This window comes from Varroa jacobsoni, unplaced genomic scaffold, assembly GCF_002532875.2.
Source record: "Varroa jacobsoni isolate VJ856 unplaced genomic scaffold, vjacob_1.0 scaffold_357, whole genome shotgun sequence".
Classification (NCBI taxonomy): Eukaryota; Metazoa; Arthropoda; class Arachnida; order Mesostigmata; family Varroidae; genus Varroa; species Varroa jacobsoni.
The window spans coordinates 255879-281136 of NW_019213259.1; the positions used below are offsets into that span (position 1 = coordinate 255879).

General features: G+C 38.4%; 3 protein-coding genes and 2 long non-coding RNA genes across 7 annotated transcripts in view; 3 read left to right on the forward strand and 2 right to left on the reverse strand.

The window, feature by feature from the left end:
* Positions 1-2767, forward strand: part of LOC147753598 (uncharacterized) — a 4901-nt gene extending 2134 nt beyond the window's left edge. Inside the window, exons 2-3 of the long non-coding RNA XR_015310713.1 lie at positions 49-139; positions 2220-2767. This is a non-coding gene — a long non-coding RNA (uncharacterized LOC147753598). The remainder of the gene's footprint in view (positions 1-48; positions 140-2219) is intronic.
* LOC111259685 (mitochondrial 2-oxodicarboxylate carrier) overlaps positions 1-4609 on the reverse strand; it is a 13404-nt gene extending 8795 nt beyond the window's left edge. Inside the window, exon 1 of one of the 2 annotated variants that reach the window (XM_022831864.2) lies at positions 2774-4609. The gene's annotated coding sequence lies outside the window, so the exon portion shown is untranslated. The remainder of the gene's footprint in view (positions 1-2773) is intronic. The other variant, XM_022831863.2, reaches the window with a different exon arrangement.
* Positions 4610-4685: 76 nt separating this feature from the next.
* Positions 4686-13294, forward strand: LOC111259682 (PHD finger protein 10). 2 transcript variants are annotated; one of them, XM_086967990.1, is made up of 7 exons: positions 4686-4793; positions 4978-5029; positions 5582-5936; positions 6170-6386; positions 7225-7581; positions 8040-8655; positions 9745-11970. In XM_086967990.1, the coding sequence occupies exons 3-7, from the start codon at positions 5606-5608 to the stop codon at positions 10285-10287; spliced, it is 2064 nt and encodes a 687-aa protein (XP_086824116.1). In that variant the 5' UTR covers positions 4686-4793; positions 4978-5029; positions 5582-5605; the 3' UTR covers positions 10288-11970. The 2 variants fall into 2 exon arrangements, with proteins under 2 accessions (XP_086824116.1, XP_022687594.1); XM_022831859.2 differs by lacking the exon at positions 4686-4793 and adding an exon at positions 13156-13294 and having other exon boundaries at positions 4821-5029; positions 9745-10321.
* MFS16 (major facilitator superfamily transporter 16) lies at positions 11957-24300 on the reverse strand. Its single transcript, XM_022831860.1, has 4 exons — positions 23053-24300; positions 15204-15387; positions 14587-14716; positions 11957-13492 (listed from the first exon to the last, which is right to left on the reverse strand). Exons 1-4 carry the CDS (start codon positions 24005-24007, stop codon positions 13190-13192), a joined length of 1572 nt encoding a protein of 523 aa, XP_022687595.1. The 5' UTR covers positions 24008-24300; the 3' UTR covers positions 11957-13189.
* Positions 13504-20617, forward strand: LOC147753599 (uncharacterized). The gene is made up of 2 exons (XR_015310714.1): positions 13504-14135; positions 20022-20617. It is a non-coding gene; the product is annotated as an uncharacterized LOC147753599 (long non-coding RNA).
* Positions 24301-25258: the final 958 nt, after the last annotated feature.

Here is a 25258-nt window from a genome sequence, read left to right on the forward strand (position 1 = left end):
TTTAAAATCTCAAGATAACTATTTTTTTGACACATCTTTTTGTAACAGATATGCACTTCCACTTTCTGAAAACAAACACTGTTCGCTCGCGTATCGTCACTCGGCCTTTCAACAGATGGATTGTGCAACAGTAGGCCATGTAAGTAGTTGTACCCTTGATAGTCCAATGGGTAAAGAATTCCTGCTAATCTTAAGGACACTTTGTGGTCTAGGTTCGAACTCGAGCAGCGACAGATTTCGTTTCGTACTGAGAGCCAGCCTAACGGCGATACAGGACTAACAACTCGAAACATAGAAGCCATGCAGATTTGAGAAATTCCAGTGATTTAACGAAAATTAGTCCCATCTTGGAACTACAGCTGCGGAGGCACTTCGCCATATAACATATGCTTTCTTGTAACAACAGTGACCCATTCATGCATTGAATTGTGACGTGTAACGGTAAATGGATTCTTTGTAGCAGTTGCAAACGGTCACTTAAATGAGTTGATGTAAGTGAACCTGCACAACATATTTCAAAAAGGCAAATGTGTAGCTGAAAAAGCTTATCCACTACAGCTAAGTTTTAATTTGTCGATTATGGCTTAGGTGTACCATCACGAATTAGTCACATTATGCGCCCAAAATTAGTAAATAGAGGTAAACCTATTTCTACTGCGCAACAGGGCTCGACCTCACACCGCGAAAATCGCGGTGAGAAAAACGTAGAAGCTAAACTTTGATATTATAATTTGTTTCAAAATTACGACAACGTCTATTAACAGAGACTATTCAATGTTAAATTAATTTTTCAGGACATTGTGAACTTTGTACTTTACAGTTCTACAGTAGCAAAATATACAAATAACGAAAAGCCACAAATGATTATTATAAAGCATACTTGTATGAGAAAAAAGAAATAGCTTCTGAACAGTATCCAGAGTTCTTCATATTACGTTTCCTACATAAACGCTGTAATATACACGCTTGGCTCATTTTTTCGATTCCCACCTGAATCATATACGTTACAAGCAGCTTCCTTAATGTTTGAGTGTGCAGACAGGGCTGGCTACACGGCTACACCCGTAAAGCTGATGATGCCTCACATCCATCATCAGCTTTATGGGTGTGAACCTAAACGAGGAATCTAACTACAACTGAGCGAAAGAGAAGCTGCGTGTCTCTAGTTTATACGTAAAATTAAGGCCGAAAAGAATGATAGAAAGGGTAAAACAACAAAACTTGTAGGCCGTCAATGCTTAAGGCTTTCCGTAAAGTCCAATTCCATTTATATTATAAAACTATATATATTATATATATTATATAACACATAAGAAACCAAGTATATGCAATTTCTAATCATGTTAAATGCTTTGAGTTCAAGATGATTATAATAAAAAAAAAAGATGATCTCTTGAACGAAGAAGCCATCCTATTTACATGCGTCATGCTATACAAAATTATTTCTCTAGCTTTATGTTCTTTTATTTTATTATTTTATACATTGTTAATAGGAATTCTATAGCCGCAAAGATCAAAGGCACAAAGAAGTAGCCATGCGAAAACCTTAATACCTAAATGAGCTTAGACAGCTCCCTTGCTATATTGATTTATGCTTGCGAACTTATAAGCAGTATTGAAACCAGAATAATTTACCTTTGCCCTTCTTAACTTATCATTGGGGTTTACGACATCGAGATACTTTAAACCTTGTGATGCTATCAGCAGCTAAAATATATTGTCCCTTTATGAAATATTCTCTCATATAAAAATAAGATTCTTTATAACGTCAAGATATTCCTTTTAGTCATATTCAAACGTGTCTAAAAGCGTCTTCTGGTCCAACAATACACTTCTGCTAATTGGTGTTCAATGTAATTCAATGGTTCGTCGACCGGCAAAGTGTTTCAAATAGAGGACTACTAGACTGTTCTTTGTGTAAAACGATTTTCAACCACAACTTTTGACGGCGATTTAATGTTCTATTAGACATCGTAAGAAAACTTCCAAAAGAAAATTAATATTTGCTTTCGGAACGCTGAAAATATCTAGATCTAGAAGACAGTAGTTATGAGTACTAAATAGCATTTGGATGTTGTGGCGTTGTAAAAAAATATTTTTTGACAAATAGAATCTCGACCCCGGCAGCATGCTTTATTGGTTACATGATCGAGTTCACTGTCAATAGACGACACAAAGATAATATAATAACAAGTTTCTCACTTTAATGTATCAAACAGAAATGGACTCCAAAGTGATGTTTCTCAGTGTTGCACGCATGTTCTACTACCCGCGGGTGGGCAACGTTATAAGCATGTCGTAACACGTACATATATGTACCTACCACGTATATGTTTATATGGCAAGGTATGCTTACACATATTACTATATATATATATATATATATATAGCTATGTGATATAGCACACTAGTTATTCATTCGCAAAGTAGCGTTAGTGGTATCATGATGCCGCAGAACGACTGTGAATCGTTCTTGTAGTATGTGCATTATGACTCTTTTTTATATTTTGCGATGTTATTCATTTCCTCTTTCAGCGGCCACGTCGCAGACAAGCTTGATATTAGACAGAAATCACGATTGGCCACTGCTCTGTCACTGCTGCCATAACGTATGAGGTCTTATAGATTTAATCCAAAAAAATTTTTATGATAGAATGCAGAGTAAATTGATTGTCAAAGAACAGCGTTACCTTCATTTTCTCTTTTAGAATAATCTTAACCTATTTTTCGGCAAGAGTCGGTATTGTTGTTGTTGTTTGCGCCGTTCACTTACCCGTACTAGCTTCGCGCGCCTCTTGGTTTCTGCTTCGTTTTTTGTGACTTCGTCAAGACTCGCTTGTTTTTCTGTAGAGCACAGTGCTTCTCTTGTTATTATTGACGCTGTCGATTTTTGTTTCTATGCTGTTTCGGTTATGGTAACGGCGACGGCAACGAAGTTGGAAATCGTGACACTGAGGGGGAGTTGTGCCTCTGTCGTTAACCCGTCGATCGGCCCGTAGTAATGCTCATACTAGGTTCAAACAGTTATTGAATAACAAAAAAGGTTTTAGATAACCGTGTCTTCTATCTGAACGAGCCTGTCCACTCGCGTCTGTTCGTTCTCCAGTTTGTCACTCGATCGCTTGAGGATCTGCCCGCCTGCCTGTCTGTCTATTGATCGGTCTGTTTGTCCGTTCAGTCCTTAAATCTTCCGTAGGCGCGCTACTGTCGTTGTATCGACTCGCCACATATGCTGATCACAGTAGATAGCAGCCGCGCCACGGCTGTCGCGGGAGCCGCTCTTGTAGCCAACAGCAGCAGCGACATTCAGTTCGGAATGCTTTGCTGACTGTCGCTATTCCTCCGGCCGCCCGACAACGCTGGCAGTCCTTGACGTTGACGCTTAGCTATGTGTGGGTGCGCCCATTAGTGGTAAGTGCGCAAGGCCGCAACACATCAGCACCACACCCGTCGTAGACTAGAGGAATATACAGGAATCAGGCACTGACAGCCTGCAGCAACGGCAGCAATAAGACGGTTCGTAGGTTTCGATAGCTTGGCCACACACTCGCTCACTTCACAGCACCACGCAGCTGCACCGAAAACTACAACGTCAACGACTGGCAGATGAAAGAACGAACGTATACTCCTCCACTCCGTCGTTCTTTCACTCGAAAGGAGGACGTTTGACGTTGTCGAACGGCTCTGCTTCCTACCTCCAAATGATGTTGCTGCTGCAAATACGGCGGCTTCAGCTTTAACTGAGACTACTCCAAAAGATGCTGCAAATTGAGCCCCAGCTTGGACAATCACCGATTAGTGAGGAGTTGGTTTTTCCGAGCAATTATCGCTCAGATGCTTCCTATAAATTAACCCGTGTCAGCAACTACGACAATGCTTGCGACTGTTCGACGGTTGTGATGCTAACTGCAATGACGACGGCCACAGCGTTAGCTGCATCCAGGTGACGGTTACAGTCCCAGCGAAACTGGGGACACCCACACTTACCATGATTTCTTTCAGTCAGTGTTGAAATATGAGAATTCATGGGAAAACGTGACTGACAAACGGACGAACGCACGGCGAACATAAGTGGCTGGATGGAAGAGAGATTTGGAATCAATAGTTTATGGCTGTCACAGCATCAATAGCAGACGACAGCAGCGGATAGGACGCGAATGGACGCTGTTCATACGCGGGCTTCTCCGTGGCGTGGATGACATCCTAATAGCATTGGTAAATAAACAAAGGCAAAACTAGCATCACGACCGAAAGAAGAGAACTGGCTCTGATAAAGCGGCACCAAAGCGCGCGCTAACTTGAAGTTTCTAAATAAATACAGGGTTTGACGAAAAAAAAAACTATATTATAATAATATAGAGATGTTGTTTTGCTTTTTGCAGTTTGTATCGTTTATGGCCTAGTGGTAGACTTCTGGATATCTGATAAAGGCCTGTTCGCTATGATACATTACACACGTCGAAATCGTGCATTTATATATTTACTTTACCTACCGTAGCTAGGCTCTGTTTCGATTCTGAGTTGAAATATACCAGCTTGAAGTGACCTAACATGTATTTGTATGAACAATTATAACTGGTATTAGTACGTCGTCGTCATGGCTGGTCTGCTTATTATAAAACGGTGAACCGAAAATAAACATAGTTTCGTTCTGCTACCCGTTCGTTTCTTTGTCAGGGAAGCTTGGTGTTCCGTATCGGTTAACCCGGTGGTGGCTGACAATTCTACCAGGGTCCGAAATTACCCCAGTTGGAACCAAGCCAGGCAGTCTACGTGTTTGTTTATTCTTAAAAGCAAGTAGAATTCGATTCAACCTTGGAAACAGTTATCTAGGCAAGCTGAAAACATTTGATGTACTCTACGAGACAACTAGCTGCTTTATTATATTGTATGGAAACTTACATACAGTCTGCATTAGTTAATGGGACGGTTTGTTTCCGATAACTGACAGCCCTTCTCTAAAAATCTCTAAACCAGGTGTTATTCATTCGAGTGGGTTGTTTCGAGCAGAACAGCAATCAATATAGAAGTAAGTGATGGAATCACAGTTTCAATTTTGCTTGTTATCGAGTGCTTTTGTCAATGAGCACAGGTATCCTATGTAGGAACGATCTGTTTGGCTATGTTTTGGATAACTGAGATCAAACAGACCCTTCTGTACATTCGTTTCTGCATTGAAGCTGTTGTAGGTCGATGAGTCAGTTTTATCGCCTTTATTATTATCCATTTAGATTATTATGCGTATAGCGGCAGACTACTATAGTTGCTTAGCGTATTATTACATCTTACCAATGGTAAACATTTTTAGCGTTTTCCTATTGTTTTTAATTAATTCAGGAAAACTGAACTGAAAGCAGATTCAAGACGCAGAAAATGGAATACATATTTTTCTTGAATGTTATTATAATCTCAACACAGATAACTAGTATAGCGTAAATAGCAACATTGAACTTATGATAACGATAATTCTTCTTTTACGGCAAATTGTTAATTGTTTTCTTTATTAAGTTATTTCTTCCTATCGAGTAAATTATATGGTAGTTGTTGTGTGTATATTTACATTTAAAATTCCTTGTTTTAGAGGTAGGCGGGAATTGCAATAGCCATGGATAACAATGGGACATTTCTGTCCCCTCGAGGGCGATCCCCTCAAAAGCTCGGACCGACAGCGGGATCTGGTTTGGGCGCTATTGTTGTTGCACAGCAAAGTTCTCCGCCTCCCACGGCTCCAGCGGCACCTCTGATCGAGGAGGAAACTCGAAGTTCATTTACGGATCAGCCGCCTTCGAAACCTCCTTCTCCAGTTGGAGAACCCCCTCTCGAGGAAACCGGTACTCCCTCCCAGAGTATGGATGGAACAGAAGATTCGAAGAGTGGAAAAACAGCCAAGAAAAAATTGAGATGTAGCGATTTACAAATTGCTGAACAGGCACTCGGTTCGTACAAATATTTAGTTGCTTTAGGGAAATCTGTCAGGTTTGCTGCGACATATTTTCATTATATCAAAACCGCCCGGACAACAAACAGTGAAGAACCAGTAGCTAATCACATTGTAATTTGCCAGATTTTGCACCATACAAGCAATCAAACATTAAACTAGGAACTAATGTTTCAATTAAACATCGTAGTAACAATTTTCCTCTTGTATTAACTCCGGGTCGATTCGTAGCTCGTCATGATACGCTTTTAGAACATGATTGGCCACCGCTGTCTGGTCAGACTTGGGTTCTCCAAGATAATTTGGCTGAATTCGTGGGCATCAAAAATATTAAAAGACGTTATCCGGAACTAACACGACGTAATATTGAATCCGACGAAAGGGAATTTCTTCGAGCGAAAGGATATGTCACCGATATGCAGTGCGATCTGGGACTCGTAGCACTTCGGTTAGTATAAGTACATGCAAATAGTGCAAACTTATTTTAGTGTTGTCAGCGTTGTTATCTACGTATTTACAGAAGTAATTTAATTATCTGTAGTTGGTTCAGTTATTTCTACATATTCAATCTGCGACTCGCAGAAATTTACCGGATTATCTCATGCAAACCCTAATAACTATCAAGTGTGCTAGAATATAAAGTGAGTTGCAAAATAGAAAAGTCTTTTAAAACTGGCGAACGAAAAGTAGTCGTTTTTTATGATTAGTCTGGATAAGGTTTCATGTTTTGAAGGTCAATCTCAGCTTTTATTCGTAGTAATCGTTAGCGGACTAGATATATATAAGAAAGCCAGAACAATATAAGAAATTAGATGATATTTACTTGTTTTCGGAGTATATATTTTTCGGGATATACGTGATAATAACAAGTAGTATGGCCATACTGTTTGTCATGCTATTTAATATCCTTAAAATATTCGTTCATTATTCTCGTTTTATAGATTACGCAAACAGTTTATCAATTGTTTGAGTCATCGGGAGTATTTGTAAGTGGATGCTTTTGAAGTTTAAATTTTTGTGCTCCTTGAGGAGCATTTTGGTGTATGAAAACATGAAGATATATGCGTTAAATTTGCAGAAGCCTATGAGCTAATGAGCTCCTGTTTTTAGCGATCTTAATTGGGTAATAGCTATTTTCGTGAATTGGATCGAATGGACTTCTTACATTAGCAATTACAAGCTTACATGAATAGTTCCTAATTATTTCGATATTGTTTTACCGTTTATAAGGGTTAAGCGTGTGTATTTAGTCTGTGTTCTCTGATTGTCAATTAATGCATTTACAGTTGGGATGAAGTTGGTGAGGTGATCGCACGAGAATTCCCTGAAAAATTTTCAGAATGGGAACAGCAGAGGAAAGAGCGCGCCAAAAAGATCCTTCTTGAACGAAAAGCCGCCCAATCTGCACCACCTGCACAGATCGATAAAGCTAAAATGGCTGAGATTGGCAAAAAAGCAGTTGAAGCCGTATACGAATATAATATAAGATTGAATACCGAACGTATCGAGGAGCGAAGCACAATATTCGATCTTCAAACATACACACTTCTCTATCCTGCTCAGAGACGGAAGGTGTTCGCCAAGCCGAAACTGGGACGTTACCCCGTAGCAATTATTCCGGGACAATATCAGGATTATTATAGGTAAGGGTCCAACGCTTCATATGCACCGCTCCCGTAATATGACAAAAATTTATCCTCAGTAACATTTGCAACTGAGCTATTCAACTTAGCTCAAAATCTTATTTCAAAGTTTTTGAATCCCGCCATATTCAAGTATTATCAACAGGTTTTCAATATAAAGTCTATATGGCATTACTGAATAAAGGTACTATTATAGCAATTAATGTAGATAATCTGAAATCAGTCCTACAAGACTTACGTAAAAATGACTCAAAAGGCCTTTCTGATTATGAGAAAGTCAAGCAGCTTTTTTTTTGCTGAAATGTTTAATCTCGTCCAAATCATTCAACCATGTAAAGCTTAGAAAAACTGACCTATGCAGTCTGCTTTATACAAAGCCATGTCCAATACGTCCAAAAATTGAATGTATTCAGGAAGTAATTAATGATTATCTATTTGTTACCTCGCCTTTATTACAGGGCTTATACCCCACATGAGCTAAAATATCTGCCATTGAGCACGGTCTTATACGGGCCAGTAAAGGAAATAGATAAGCAAATGTTAGACCAGATGGCGGCTGAGGAGGCGGCTCGTCAAGACGAGGAGGAAGAGACTGGGGGCGGAGACTGCTCTAATTCGGAGTGCGACGACACCTGTCATCCCGAAAGCGAAGAAAGCGAAGAGGAGCCAGACGAAATAGGGTCTAACATTAAGGCAAACTGGTATGAAACAACAGAAAGACGTAAGCTTATATGCAAGGACTGTGAGAAGGATGCCCCAGGTCTCATGTTCCGCTGCAGTGACTGTAGTAAATGGCATCACTTGCGGTGTCTCGATCTGCCATCAGCCGAGCCCGAATACTTGAAGAAATATTCTTGGCAATGCATGGAATGTAAAACATGTTTTGTGTGTAAGCGGCCCGACCATGAAGACCAGATGATTTGTTGCGACCAGTGTGATCGTGGACACCACACGTTCTGCGTTGGTTTGTTTAAACTTCCGCCCGGAGGTTGGGTTTGTCGGCACTGTGGAGAATGCCACCAATGTGGCGTGTACAAGCCGGATTGGTACGAAGAAGATGAAGATGCTCAGTGGGTATGTGTCTCTGTGTTCATTTACATTATTAATAATCCATTATATATATATATATCTTTTAGCACCGATACGCTATCGGCTTCCCATAGGCTTATAATTACCTGTGGTGTAGTAGGAACCAGTTTGAATGCACGAATGAGATACTACGGGGCAGTTAGGTATTTCTGTATCGGAACAGATTTTATCGCTCAATAAGAAGCAGCTCTGGCAGCTTAGCGATGGCTAAGAAACGAGATCACATCAAAAACAAAAAAAAAATCATATTGAATGTAAATAGAAAAATCAGAAACAACGTGGACGGCTAATAACTGGCGTTATGACGGTCGAAAACGAGTCCAACCACCAGAAGTCTCTAATGCTTTTTTCGTTAATGGTAGATCCACGGAAAATATACAGAGTAGGGCATTCAAATCAGAGCAGACTTTGGCGAACTGCTTGTCGTAGCTGGCGTGCATTAATTCGTTGGTTTGGTACTAGAGAGAAAGCCAGAAATAGCAAATTCATAGTGGCGAAAAACAGTACATCATGTTCGAAATTTGAGTGAAGGTCAGCTTTTATCCATTAAGTCAACGCAGGAGAAACCGCAAATTAGAAACCTCTTTTTTACTTGAAGCGAACCTTGAGGAATACCTAAAATCACATTCAAAAAAGAGTAGAATTTAGATTTAAAGGAATCAAAAATTTATTAAAATACTCTACGAAGCTATTTTTAATGCGCTTTCATTTATAGAATTTAACAGTTCCCTGTGGTGTCTCCGATGAGTTCGAACGGTTAATCTTCTTGCGCCTTTTTGCACTCATTGGCTGTTTTGTACTTTAGCATTTCATAAGTCTGTTAGTTATTTGCGGATTAAAGAAATATTTGGGAAGTGACTAGTGAGTGGTTTAGGATTGAATTATAGTTATATTGAACAAAATTAACCGGAACGAATGACCCTTGAGGAAACACATTTTGTTTTGTTTAGATATAGTCTTAAAAATGTTTTAGATGCCTTACCCTGTATACTGAGTACTATTCCAGTTTGCTATTTTCAACATATTCAAAGTGAGCATTAAGAGTAACACGTGACATTTATCCGCATCTTTTAGGTGCACGAATATAAACGAGGGCCAATCTCCATTAAAGAAAAGCGTAAGGTGTATCAGATATATTGCACAAAGTGTCGTACCCCACGGCCACGTAAACCTCGGCCATCCTACCTGAATATAAAGAAAGAAAATGACGATGGAGCGCCCGGGACAATAGACGATAAAGCAGTCACAAGTGATTTGACGGAGGATCAAGAAATGAAAGACACTGATGGAGATTATAAGGATTCAAAAACAACTACTGAAAAAGATTCAAAAGCTGTCAAAGATGCCGGTGACAATTCGAGAGATAGTGGTGACCAGATTAAAAAAGAACAGAATGACGTAAAGCCCGAACTCAAGGATGTTGCGAAATCGGAAGTTTACTCGCAGCTGGTGCTGCCGGCGACACCGTCCGCTTCAGTGGCACCAGCGTTACCGTCTACACCCTTAACTGGCGTGTCATCAAGAGGACGGCCAGTTAGGAGGGCACGAGGAAGAGGTCGTAGAACATTGGCAACGCCCAGGTCTCAAGAAAACACGTCTACTCCAATGGAAGAATGATAGAACAATCCATCAGCGATTTGTTCTGATTGTGGTATGCCATGGTTTAGCTAATAGTTTACTTTTGTAAAAAGTTGTGTCAGTATAATTCGTGTACATACGCTATGCGTAAGATCTATGGTAAAGCCGTGAGATAAAAAAACAGTTCTCCGCGTTTCAAAAATATCTCTTTGTTTTCCAGCTAACATAATAGCATGTACATATAAATTTGTTCTTCTAAGTAAGTGTTTGTTCACATACATAGTGTAGTATTCATCCTTGGTATCCCCCTTTTTGTATATATTTTTATACATATTATGTGAATTTCAACTATTCAGAAGTATATATATATGCTTATATAGAAGCAGTTATCATTGGGTTGACATCTGGGCGGATATGGTAAGTATCACAAAATTTTGAAAGGCAAATGTATTAACCGATGATATTTTATAAAAAGTTGCTTTATAAAGGAGTTTATTCTATGAGCCTTTTGTAGCCACTTTGCTAAGATATGAGTTCAAATTTGGAGTTGAAAGCAAACGTTTTTTTTTTTAATAAACTAGAGTTTCAATCATTCTTTGATTATCTCTAAAAGATGAAATTATTAAAATATATGAGGACATGATCTAAAAAAAAATAGCCATAGACCGCCTTGAAAAAAACACGCAAAATTTGTTGAAAAGGAAATACGATTTTTACTTATTTTAAGCTTGTTATATTTAGTCTTTTCAACTAGGTTTTACTATTTCATAAAATACTATTTCATTCTTACAAAAATTGTTGTTTCATTTTGATTCGGCTGATTTGTCGCTCAAGCAATTTCATTGTTTTTTTTTTTAATATCGAAGTTATCGCATTTTGTAGAACAATTAGTCCCACAAAAAGCCTGATCTTATGCTCTGTTTGGCTTCTAGAATGAAGATTTCCAATGGTATAGTGCTTAATAATCAGCAAATAACACCCCGGGAACGGAAGCCAGTGAACAAAGACCACGAAAAGTAGATTCAAAATGTGATCCGTCGGTTAAGTTACGTTCTATAAATCTTTTCCTTGGTTGCTTTGTCTATGGATTCCCTTCTCAATATAAAGACTTTGTTGTGTAGTTGCCCCGTACACACAACTTTGCAAGAATTTTTTGCCTGTAAAAACTGAAACCTGTCAGAAGCAATACGTCCGAAATAGCGTGGTGTAAGAGCTTCCAGTATAAAGTATATTTATATTCACAGTAGTAACATGAACTTCTAAAAACAGTGTATACTAAAACAATTGTAATAATGGTGGGCAGTGAAGTGTTACCAGTATCCTCTAAAGAAAGCTTTTAGGAAAACTCTTAGTCTATACAGCTCAACTAAACAACGAAATTGCTGCATTAGATTTACGTTTTTAATTTAATATTGTTTTACTTTTCCAGAGTTTTATGGCCCCTGCTTTTTCGAAAATAAGGTTCCTTAGTATTGAATTTGACATGATACGTAATCATACTCAGCTGTTGTTGGATGCAAATACAATGCACATGTACATAAATATATCGGCTACATTTTAGGATTACTGAAAGAAGAAAACATGTGGTCTACAGTATCATAATGGAATTTTCTTCAAGAAAGATGCCCATATTTCAATAAATGCTCACTTAATGATATACGCAATAATAATCATAATAATAATGATAATGTGTCAATAAAAAAAGGCGTTTGGTATATATAAGGTATGAATATATTTTACCTCAAAATAATTAACATTAAGTACAAGATTTTTGAGCGCAATAATCCTGTTACAGCTATAGGCAGCGACTCAATAACAAGGTTGTCGGTGGAACGTGTAGTTAATTTGTTTACATAAGTCTTTTATAACCATGAAGTTCACAAGCACCCGCTTACTACAATGTATATATATATACTCCCATTAGGCATTCCATTATATGGCTCGCTTCTATCACGAAACGAAAGTCTATGCTCGGGTTTGAACCGACACCACAATGTGTCTCTAAGACTGACAGGTAAATACGTTACCCACTATGCCATCACAGGGACATATACATTGTGTCTAATAATAACCGATAGGATTCGCTTTTTACTTCTTTTGCACACTTACTAGATTGGATTCTTATTCAACAATAATTTTAGCGGTTACCAGTAAAAAGTGCGATTTACATTGTAGTAATTCATGTTATCGTTAAAGTTCACGCTAAAACAATCGCCGAAAATTACACTCATCGAGCAAAACAAACTCTGCACCTGAACGAGAAAAACAGGAGTAGGGGTAACAGTTAAAAATTGCTTCTATAAAATCAGCTGATGCCAGAAGCACTTACTGCTCCTATTTGTGTTTTCGTCAGTAAACAACAGACTAGTTTGAAATAAGTGTTAATGCTTCACGGTCTTCCATTACTTATTGCCCTGCCAGACGTCATTGTTCATACATGAATTCTTTTAGTAGATTTATTACTACATTACACCGTAAGCGGGTCCATTTTGCATAAGCGACTCACTCATCATTTACACGTGATGTAAGTTTAAAAGGGAATGACCATTTCTTTAGATGCATAGGATTACATTTTTGGCCTACGCTTCCATGCCACGTCGTACCACGTGAGACAACTCCTTCATTTAAGCAATAATCATAATGTTATCAATATATATGGTAAACCATGAGGACGAATTGTGTGAGTGCAGGTTCATTTACTAAATCCAGGGAAGGTTAGACTGTTCTCGTGGTTAGCTTAAATAGATGGGTGTAGTTGAGATACTCAAGGCGCTACATAAAGGTTCATTTTTTTGTTTACTGACACCTAACGCGGTTATCGCGTTCGCCTGATGCAAAGCGACACTGCTTCGTTTCTGTGCTCGAAACCTTCTAAACTTTTTTAACTCTACATCTGCATGTTTTCAGCGGGACACATTATTTATTCGGCGGTACACATTGTTTATAGGGTACTAGCAGGGTCCTCGCGGCGTCGTAAACGGAGTATCTCCTTTACCGCGGTCCTCAAAAGAAGAATGAGAGCCAACAATTCAGACAGAATAATCATGAGGAATACTCCCATCCAGTTGTAGCCGACATCCTTAAGAAGAGCAGCAAAAAAAGGGCCCAGTGCGGCACCCACGGATCCCGTCCCGTCGATGATTGCAGTGACGGTTGCCATCGCATTATTTCCAGTGCTCACCGAGGGATGATTGCCCAATTCAGCCGATACTGCCGTCGTGATTAGTGCATATGGACCGTTTATCTAATAGAATCAAAAAAATAAAAGAAAATTGTGGTAGATATTAGAAGAATAGAATAATATTATCGTTACTATTATTATATTACGGATCGTTACGAGCGTATACGGCGGACTTTGAATTAGGCGCCGCTTGAGACGAAAAATTCAGTAAATTCTCCAGTGTTTAGTAAAAACCTGTGAGTAAAAATCAATCGAGTTTACTCCAGGAGGAACTAGTTTACAACGGTATAGACATCTTTTACTCTCGAAAAATGACGCAAACATCACAAGAACAGTAATTCGAGTGCTCAAGGCTAAAAAGGAATTGACCGGATGTTGACATCAGGGGCACCCGAAACATGATTTACTGTTAACGGTTTGTCGAAGATGAAGGTGGCAAGAAGATGGCGTTAGTCTATAGAGAAATTCAGGTTGGTAGCGGTATCGAGCGGGTTTAAATGTAAAGTGATGGTTGTGCTTACAATGAACATCATAGGCATCTGCCATTACGAGATATTCGCCAGAAATAGAAAATGAAGCCCACTATTTCGAATTCCTGAAGAGGCTCATGGACTGTTGACGTGGCAATTAAAAGCATACAATTCGTTTGGCCTACTTTCAAATCTAATCTAATGGCATCCACAGCGCACGTTTCGGATTCTCTAAGGTAAGTTATATGTGAATAATATGTGAATAACGCCTCAATCTTAAATATTAAAACGTTTTTAGTTTTTGTTAGCAATTAATTTATTTAAGCGAAACATAACAAAAATTCGACATTTATTGCTGCTGCCTTCATTTAACATTAGATTAAACATAGGAAATATCATGGGAAGAGCTATAAAATGTATCCAAGTGCAACTCCTGCGGTAAATTTATTTTCAAATAGTAGAAATAAAACTTCGGCTAAAAAGAACAGAAGTCGGTCAAAATATTAATTTTAAAGAAAAGTGTGAAAACATTTGTGGCTCTCGCTTAAAATCTAAAGCTTATATACATACACGTCTCTGTATTTGGGATTCGTTAGCTGGCGAATATTATACCTTTGTATGAGAAAGTAAGGACGCATAATGTGCTGTGTTAATAGAAATCTATGCGGGTAGCAAATAAATACTTACAAGAAAGCCAATAAGTGTCAGAAGGACGATGTTGGTTACCGGGCTCATGCTCCCATACTTTTGGTAGATAATTATAGCTGGAATAGATGTAGCAAAGAAGCCCACGGACGTTGCGGCACTTGCTCCCGTTCTACCATTGAATTATCGAAAAGTCAAGACATAATATTTAGGCGGGTTTGATTGCAACGGAGCTTGTTTTAAATAAATTACTCCTTTTCTAAGCAGTGGTATGGCTATGTTGCTATTTGCAGGAAAGGCATAACACAATTAAAAAATTGTTTAATTGGCTTTAGGCGCCAGTGGAAGATCTCTGTGGAATCCTCCTGGTAAATGCGAGCAGATATGATTCCATATTCTTAGCAATAAAATTACATGCATATGTATTCCCTAGCCATATGTTATGTTATTCATCTTAAAAGCTGATGTCAACTAAACAATATAGCAGATAATATAGGAACGTCATTTTTGAGCAACGCTTTCCGATCAAACAATCATACAGGCTACATTATTGATGTCAGTATAGAAAAGTGGGTACGGGAGGTATATATTTAATAAGCTAAGAGCACATTTTATGTCAAATGAAAAATATCTGGATTGGGTGAGCTGGTAGAGCTCACCTATCTGAAAACCATCCGGCTAGTATTCCCCCAGCAATTCCGCCGACGTCAAAAACAGTCGAGATCTTTGCAGCAAATTCTGCTGAAAACGACGTCGAAGAATTAACGTATAACGGCAACAAAAACCAGTACGTATAGGATACCAGCTTTGCAAAAAATAGTGCTAAGGAAAACTCCAATACGCCTGCGGAAAATAAACAGAAAAGCGCAAGGTTAGCTACGAGCCTTATTATACTCTCAGAGAAAATTTAGCATAATTATTATTTTTATTTATGTCATTAGCATACGTTACTAAAATATGGATACTGCAGATAGCTCCAGCTAGCGTACTTGAGCTTACTTCAATGGAACAAATATATATGTATGCTAGTTGTTCTATAGGCTTACACGGCAGTTAGAGCGTAACAAGCAAAGCCTATAGTGTCATAGGAAGTTGTAACAAGGAACCTAAGTTATATTTGAGAGATACCAAGAAGTTTTGATGAGACAAAAAGGAATAGCTGAAGCTGATCTAGGGATGCCACATATTTTACGAGACACTTAATTTTACAGGATATTATGTAACTCAACTGGACAACTGTTTACCTCGCAGCATATTAACAGGCACTAACATCATTACCATAAAGTACTTGAGTGCGCTAAAATAACTGCGCCTTATTATATAGAGCGGAATGATGACATATTGACATAAGTAGTAAATTAACGCGCTTTCTTGTTGGATGCCTTGATTCACCCGGAAAAAGACATTGACAGTGTTGAAAGGCAATCGTATTTCACTCAGAACTCGCACAGTTCTTACTTTCAATCTTAGTTTTGGATTGGCTAGCTTCGAAGTTCTGTTAATAATACAATATTATACAATGAGAAAAATTATAACAGTGAGGCATTTTAAATTCTTGAATTAAAATAAAGCCAAACAAAAAATGTTCAGTGGTTGAAGTGCCTTTTTTGTGTATTAGCTATAGCATTCTTCATATATGATTTGATTATGTTCTATTTTTTGATTAGCCATGACTGAATTGGCTTGCTTTATTGTTTGCCGTAGCGGATTATTTCGATTTGGCCACAACCAACGATACGGGACTGATCTTTAAATATTTTCTCTTAGCGTGAGTAAAAAAAAGCGAACCATCTTTTCATTGTACGAGCCATATTTTTTGTGGCAATTGCAGTAGAGAGGCTAATCTTTTGGATTTAGGCAGATGTAATTAACGAGCTTTGTGATTTTCTCCGTAGGTTTCATTTTTATTAAATTAGTCGACTCACGCACCAGAACGCGACTTTGTGATTGCAAGATGTGACAAAAAGCCATTCATGATATCCTAATAATGTCCTCCTAGATATACTGGGATTTTTCTGAGACGTTGACATTTTTATTATATTGTGGGGTAACGATAAATATGTTTTTCGCGATTATTATTTAGCTGTAGCTGCCTGTGAGTTCAACGGCAGACTAAATGCAAGTCATGAGATTCTATGAGCGTCAAGCCCCGGTTAGAAAATGGAATACAGATTCCTGTCAGAATTTATCTGCGGCATACAGCAGTTGATTAGTTAGATCTTCGTTGGGAGCACGTCTTATTAAATGAAGTTAGCGAATCGAAGCAGTTGCAGTTATGTTAGTTTCAACAGAAATGGCATAAGACGACCTATTCAGAAACTCTAAACTGAATTTCCTCAGGGACCATAAGACGTGCGGCTTACTGAAAAGCACAAATTGAAGCTACAGCACGCTGAAATCTGTATTAAGCGCCCTCTCTTCATTTAGCGCCAATACAATAGCGTGTTATACATAATTCTGCCGATCAGATAGATGTTCAAAATTATTTTTACTTTTAGCTACTGATTTAATACTGCGCCGCAATCTCATAAGATATATTTCCTTCTATTAAGATCAACAATTATCGATCCATGAAAAACAGGTAATTATCAGTTCGAAACAATGTGTCACAGACTGATACATTCAGACGGGAAACAAGCCAAGTAATAACGAAGAAAAATGTAAACTTATGCGTAAGGAGGGTAACAAATAAACAGATGTGGATGCACACATGCGCATTTGTTTCACAGCATGCAGGGTCAACAGCAGTTGCTATCGCTGCTGGACGATGGAGACTACGGGCCTGGTAAGAGCCTAATACTTTTTTTGGGTATAAACGATAAACATGCAGTTCTCTTAAACTGAATTGGTTTGATTTAAGCCAGCACAACACTAGCAGCACCAAGTAGAGACAACAATTGGTATCTAAAAATAAAGCTTTAGGTATGCACCGTGTTACGTCTTAATTCCGCTTATCCTATTATATCTTATTTCATCCCACATTTGGCAGCATATTCTTATATAGGGTTCAAAGAGTGGTACCATCTTTGCCTGTGCTAATACCAATAAAGCTTTCGCTGCTGTGCCTGTAATTTCACGCTATTCCCGTCGCCGGATCTACGTTATTGGCTTTCCTCGCGACACTTCTTTTTCCTCATCTCCTTTAGTCAATAACCGCTTTTGACGCCTATCGTTCAATAACTATGCAAGGGTTTTTCAGGAGTGATTTTCCGTTCATCCACGAATAAATCCGTTTTTGTTTGCAACTGTACAGTTTTGTCAGTTCTGTGGTTTTCTTACGTCACGTTGATCTATTCCTAAGGGTCTTCATTGTCCGTATAATCCCAGGCCAAAGTTGGTGTGACATTCTGTCAAAAAACATGATGCGGTCGTGGATCTACCATTCCTAAAAAGTACTCACTGCCTACATAATTATTATCAAGGTACTTTCAGAACTTACCTAGTCGCGTATTTGGTCTGTTTGAACACTTATTATTAGCTATTCAACGTGAACCATGTTTTTACTTCGTTTCCATGTGATAATTGTATCAATTCTTTTCTACAAGTATCTTCTCCTACCTTTAAAGAACCCTTTTGGCCTTCTAACCTTCTTTTAAACACATCACTGTAGTATTTTTAGACGATGTAAATATAGGTTGAGACGCGTGCTCCGCGTGAGATGCGCTCTAGTATTCAATATGCGTCAGATAGTAACATAAGATTTATGTTACTTAAGAGTCGTAAAGAAGGAAATATGATTTGTACAATAAGTACAAGTCCAATATTTTATATGCACATTTAAGTGCATGCTTAACGATTTTACCTACCTTCGTGCAAAAATAAATCTTCATAAAAAAAAATATACATTTGACGTCCTGATGGATGAGTGCTGCCAAGATGCAATCTGAGAACATTGATCTTCGTATCTTAGTGTTCTTCCTGTAGAAAGGGCCCATTACTGAACGTTCAATCCTTAACTATCATTTGATCTTTTAATTCTGCTAAACAGGAACAGCGCCATCGAACAATTTACTTCAGTTCCTCGCTATTTCGAATTTTTTTCAGCTTTGTTTTTCTACGGTATACAACCTAATGATTACGACCCATGCGAGTGCATACCGTTTTAATATCCTATTCCTTAAAACATATCCCTGTTGACTCCGCAGTTTGCTTTAATAGCATCGAGAAGAGCACATGTTAGTATCTTGCTTTGATCTCTGGCAAATCTTTTGAGTCGGTTTTAAAATACTATCATAAACTTACCACCTCATTACGAGTCAGTTTTTCAGCATAAGATTTTCTATTCTTTCAAAAAACCTCTATTTTGTTATGGATCAACTTTGTTGCTAGTGAGCGGGTATTGTGATAGGCCTCCATATTCAATTAACTTTCATTAACACGGAATTTCATCCCTTCCAGCCAGAATATCTTAAAAGAATTCACTGGGTGTCCGTCTCCCATTTCAGGTTTCCCAGCTGATCAAATTCTACAGCAGAACAACCTAACATCATCTCTAGTAGTTTGCTAGGTCTCTTGCGGTGCTTTATTTTTCCATGACTTCTGCTACAAGTCGTACTTTGATAAAGGTTATTTTCTCTTTTCCTTGCGTTTAGTAATTCACTCGTCTTTTGGTCAGGTGCCGTTTTGTATCCATGGTAGCCTATCTTTTTTTATCACTACTTTTTCCGATTATTAGCCTAGGATCAGAATTATCAGTTTACGCACAAATCTTCGAAGTCGGAGAGTTATGTCATTTCTGGAAATGCTGTTCTGTTCTCGTCTTCTGGATTTCTTCTGTCATCTTAAATCTTTTTCTTTTATGGCCTTCTTTGGGTTTGAGAAGCGGCGAAAGTTATGTGAGGTTAAATCTGCTCGAAGGGGAGGCTGAAATCCGTATTTAAGTGCGTTAATGATTTGCTGGCAAATCTGCATTGCTTGGAATTGGGGTCCTTCAAGGCAAGCTTCACGGTGACCCTTCTGACTCTGATCTTTCGAAGTGACTTGAAATAAGCGTGCAAGAGCTAAACTTTTTGAGAGCTCCCTAAGGATGTCTTAGAGATCTTCTATAAAAAGTGTTTTACGTTTCGCATGTTGTCGTCCACACTCAACGTGCAGGTCTACCGTTTTTAGAAAGATGTCTCAAATAGCCTACTCTCTTTACCTCGCCGTTCGAGAGAAGTTTAAAGCCGGGTTTGCCTTCGATTAAGGGTATCTATACAGCTATTACTGCCAGAGCATACACCATAATTTTTTTATTTCTGTCGAACTTCTTTTTTCCATGAAGACGAATCACGTGTAAGCTTCAGTTAAGATTACACGTTGAGTCACGACTGTACATACACGCAATCTTTCAATTTTCTTCAAACGTTTTATTTTTTCAGTTTTTTCATACAGGTTAGTAGGAATTAGCAGTTAAGTGGTTCAATCTAAGCCTAAATGTTTTAGCTTTACGGATTATTATAAAATTATATCTCGTATCCCTTTTACATTATTTGCAGTACTGAGCACGAGCACTCAAATTTTACAGCGACTTGTATCACTTGGTCAAACGAAAGCAGTATCTCTATCCACCCCCCAAGTCGGTCTTATCTGATGGCTAATGCGAAGGGACAGAATTACCCGTCGTCGGTGCCACTGCCGGAGCAGTGTAGAGATTTAACAGCGGATCTCGCAACTCATTTCGACAGGCGCTTGCAGATTTGTAGTCTTAAAGGATCAAGTGAACCATGGCGACTGATTTTGTCAAAACAATAATTGCTATGGTAAGCTTCAAGTGTCGTGGTACTTGCACTGTCATAGTAATATATGGTAAAACCTTGTTCGTAAAAGAACTGCACTTTTTTATTGAGCCTTTTCACCAGAGCGACCATTGTTTCAGCGGACTTATCCAAGCATATGAGCAGTTGTCTACATGGAAAACAAGTTCTGGAGGTACCGCATAAACTGCTAATAAAATTATGTTAAAACACGCCAATAATAACAGTAATAATAAAGTAATTAAATGCGAATGAAATAACTGGGTTAAAAAAGCATTTTCATATTTGCTTATTTGGAAAATATGAACAAACTTGCGTGCATTAGTAATAATAATTGATATACGTGTGGTGTCTTTATTTTAGGAAGCCTCTTCTAGGTAGAGAGCGTAATCTATGATAAATATATAAGCTCTGTAAATGAGGTAATATTGGTTCCGATACACAGCAGCTTTCGCCCTTCGAAAAATATAAACAATCAGGTTGGGTTGATAATTGATTTAAACTTATCGTGATTAGTTTTAGAAATTGCCACACCACTGCGTCCTCCGCTGTCGCATATATTTAAGAGGCAAAGGTTGGTGTCTCATTATAAGTTCTGCGTTCACTGATGGCGACTTCATAGTGCATAATAATTTTTCACGCGATAAATCCTCAAAAAAGAATCCAACGTAATTTTATTTATTTGTGTTGTAAACGTCTGAAATCATTTAGATCATCCATGAAGCTTACTGCTTATGTCAATCAGTGCCTTATTTTTTAGCGTGAGTGGTCTCTAATTGATTTACAAAGGTTGGATTGAATTGAATATAATATTTTTAAAACGAAGCAACAAGACAACATGTTCGGATTATATTTGTGAGGCAAAATTGAAACTTCGAACAAATTCTTTAGCACATAGAGATAGAATAGTTCGTTCCTACTCTACTTCCTTTAAAATAATTATAATGCACAAAACACTATTGACAAAGACGGAGAGGTTAAGAAGTCATGATTTGGCCAAAGGTGCTGTTTGTTTAAAAAAACCCAGATACTTCTCAGTGTTGAAAGCCCTGCAGTAGGCTTATTAATTACTTCACTTTTGGAGACTAATTTAAACGTATTACGGTAACGACCATAATGAGGATCATGCAGTGCAAATGTGTTCACATTTGACTCGCATGATTATTATATGCTCGTTATGTCCATACGTACTTGATTAAGCAGACAGATAAAGTACTCAGTTTACTATACTTTCGTGGGAGAAAAGTGCTGGTAATGTAATTACCGAGCTCATAGAAACAAGTCATATGGAGCTTCTAATGAAGGACTGCATGGTATTTAGATCATATCAGTGCTCACTCTCTTGACATATCCGGTGTTTGTACCATTCAAATGATGTTATAACATCATAATCTAGCGTACTTTTTAACTTCCTTATTATTCTGTGATTAGTTACGGATACGCCATTTATTATGTAATTTCGTTGATGTAGGTCATAGAGACCAATACAATTATCGCCTGTCATTGAGTAGAACTGACCATTACAAACACTTCAACAGAATAGATGTTTGTTGGCTGTGGGCTAAAAGTAAGCAAGAAATTGTAACTTGGGATAGGCAGTTTCGATCTATGACTGACTGTTATATCAAAACTTTTAGACCGTTGTATTTTTTTGATGGTCACCAGCACCGGTTTCTTACAATGTCTAAAGGTAACTTTGCGCACTGCTGCAACTATTGCCTAACAAAAATAAAGTACTCAAGGACTTCAAAAGCGGGGTTTATTACCAGATTTATACCTTCAGCGGACTTTAAAAACGAATTATACATACGCGAAACAGACAGATATTTAGCACGAACACTGTGAACAAAGTGTACAGCTCTGGTTGCGAAGATTTCCAAAGTTTACTTTATCGTTATTAAGTACCTTTATTAAGAGCTTATTTTTCCTGAATATGCTAATGTTTCCGTGGATTTCAACAGGTGCGGTATCGTGCGAATGTATGCTCACCTAGCGCAGTTTATGACAAAAAACATGCGAGTGGGCTTAATACTATCACCACTAGATGCGTTCTGGAGGATTTACTCTCCGACATTTTTACAAATTCGACAAGTATACATTTTCAAAATACGTCCTACTAGTCCTAAGCTAGAATCCTAGAAATTTTCAAGAGGCAAAAAATTGCATTTAAAATAGACTCATGTTCAAAAAAGTTTCAGCTTTCGGATACTGTATAATCTAATAATAAATAATTTTAAGTCTATAATAAATGCTTAGCATATTTTATATAAAATCAGATTCCGTAACGGTATAGACACATATATTGTACATATTGCCGTTTACTCAGCATAGACGTATGTCAATCGAACGTATGTAGAAGTAAAAGTAGGATGTCTTCTCACATCTATAACGTTGACTATATGGATCAGTACCATGGTGTATATGCTCCTTGATTATTAAAAATCGCTTTATTTATTAAGTACAATGGAGTAGTCGCGGACTACTTGAACGTAGACTTGTCCTCTTATCAACGCGATAATCAATAAGAATGGATAAAGTAGTGTTGTAAATAAGTAAGCACCATTTTATTCGCGTCGCTTTTGTAGACGTTAGGTACCATTCTTCTGCAATGGAATGTACAAGGCTAAAAAATTTTACCATCAAAAGGCTCGGTTACGGGCATATGAAAAGAACATGCGATTTTGTCATTCTGTGCTATGCCTTTGGATACAATACTAATTAAAAGCGAACTTGAAAATCAATAAGGAAGAAAGGAAGGAGTTTGTCAACTCACCTGGAATCGCGAGGGCCCTGAAGAATGAGATAGCATCTTTTCGAATTTGGTCAGCGTTATTAATGAGGTTCATGTTTTCACTAGTATCAGCAACCGCGCTATTTATATTTCGTTTATTACTTAGACTTTCGCTACCTAGCACAGTATTCAGGGGTTCATTATTGTCGGCATCTGAGGCAGTGGAAGTGGGGCCGACTTCGGCAGAAATAGCGCCGTCGTTCAAACCCACATTTTCCGGGCTAGTCGGAACAAAAAGAAATACGAATAAGCCAAAAGCACAGCATATCAGGCCCGGGACGTAAAATGAGTAAGCCCAATCAATCTCGACGAATGCACTCGCAATAAAAGCACCAACTATATTGCCGACCGAAGTATGAGCATTCCAGATACCAAAAATCAGACCCCTCTTAGCTTTACCAAACCAGTTGCTCATTATTGTGACGACAGCAGGCCAGCCTGCACTCTGAACGCCACCAGCAACTAGTTGAACTGCTAAGTAAAACCAGAGTGTGTGATAGTTCATTGTGTGGCCTAGTCCGAACAGGTACGTGGTTAACCCGGACAGAAGCATCCCCAGGGAAAGGAAATATCGAAGATGCATGCGCTCAGCGACGAAACCGGACACAAACATACACACCGCGTAGGAGAACAGGTACACAAAGTCGAGGTATCCGAGATACTGTGGATGTGTACCAAACGGTTCCCAATTACACCAAGTGCGGGCGTTCTGCGTTGTCACCGTCAGGTTGACAAGTGGTGCCGCTTGGTAGCAGCTACCATTGTAGTTGAGGACGGGTTTAACGACAGCAATAGGTCGACGCGTCATATGAAAGCACAAGTAAGCTAGAAATGTTACCGCGAAAATAAACAACCGATAGCGCCGAAGTCGAGTGGCTGGATCCAACTTGGGCAAGGCAGTCCGGAACATCCGAATACCTAGTGGTTTCGGAAACATATTTGTCAGTAATGACTAGCGCTCAAAACTATAGATTCATAGGCCGTTCTTCAATAATATCGAACTGCTGCTACTGCAAGGAGTGTGATCTTTGCATCACCTGACCGGCGGCTCATCTGTTTGCTGCTCAAGTACAGCGTTTCCTCCTGCTACAGTAGCAGCATCGAAGTCATTATCCAAAGATACGCACAGGCATTAGTCAGATAAAATAGGATGTTCCTACGGTAACAATAAAGTGACAAGAACAGATGTAGCTACAATGGACACTACTGTTAGCATAGTCATACTCGTTCGTTGTTGCCCGAGCAGCTGGCTAAAGTTGGCGCTCGCGGGAGAGGGCCTGTAACCCTCTCTACATGAAACGCATGCTTTTCGTTCGATAGAATAGGACTCGATAGGTGGCGTCAGACAATTTAGCGGCTGCAGGAGAGTATCAAAGCGGTTCCAGAAAATACGGCTGTAAAGGAATGGAGCGCATGTGGTACGAACTGCCGCTAGGATGCTTCTTAAATGTTTCACACAAATCAAAGAATGTTTCACCTGCTCCTCTATTAGTGTTCTAATTTCTGTTTCTTCTCTCTCACTATGGAAAAAACCGTGTTCGAGTCTGCGACTCGACTTCTCTCCTGTGTGTTACAACACTGTTGTTGTCGGCTTACCGAACGCAACCGATCAGCATGACTCCCTGACACAGCGCAGTATATACGCCATAATGTTCAGTAGAGTACATATAAAGCCTAAAAGTCCAAAGCGGCAGCTACACGTATAGTCGCAGCTTAGCTGTATCTACGAGTCTTACCAGAGTCCTTGACATGTTATACCATTTCATGTTAATCAAGCAGAACGTTTACAATTGCCTATTTACATAGCAATTGCTATAGCGTCAGAACTAAAATATGTTGATTTTCCAAAACGTTCCTGGCTTGAGACAAAATGGAATCGCTGTGGTAGTTTAAAGAGTAATTCTAAACTAGACATTAAAAAATAGTAAAAAATTTCACACCCGAATCATGCGGAATTTTTTCTAATGAAGCGAATACCCGTATACCAAAACATTGTAATAACAATATTTAATAATTTTCCTGTATAACTTGCACATTATATTTATAACGCAAATTTGCACTAAGATTACATTCTATGCAACCACTTACTCAGAAGAGTCGATAAAATTATTTACTTCTATATTCATCATTAAAAGGAACATATATATACATATATATCTAAGTCTAAATCTAATATTTTTTTAGATTT

Bases quoted from the DNA above. Each gene is read 5' to 3' on its own strand.
- MFS16 (XM_022831860.1), bottom strand. From the start codon at position 24,007: ATGTTTCCGAAACCACTAGGTATTCGGATGTTCCGGACTGCCTTGCCC. The intron at 14,717-15,203 runs GTGAGCTCTACC...ATTCAATGGTAG, and splicing joins GCCGGATGGTTTTCAGATAG to AACGGGAGCAAGTGCCGCAA. The intron at 13,493-14,586 runs GTAAGTATTTAT...TGATTCTATTAG, and splicing joins TGACACTTATTGGCTTTCTT to ATAAACGGTCCATATGCACT.
- LOC111259682 (XM_086967990.1), top strand. From the start codon at position 5,606: ATGGATAACAATGGGACATTTCTGTCCCCTCGAGGGCGATCCCCTCAA. The intron at 5,937-6,169 runs GTTCGTACAAAT...GTCGATTCGTAG, and splicing joins AATTGCTGAACAGGCACTCG to CTCGTCATGATACGCTTTTA. The intron at 8,656-9,744 runs GTATGTGTCTCT...CGCATCTTTTAG, and splicing joins AAGATGAAGATGCTCAGTGG to GTGCACGAATATAAACGAGG.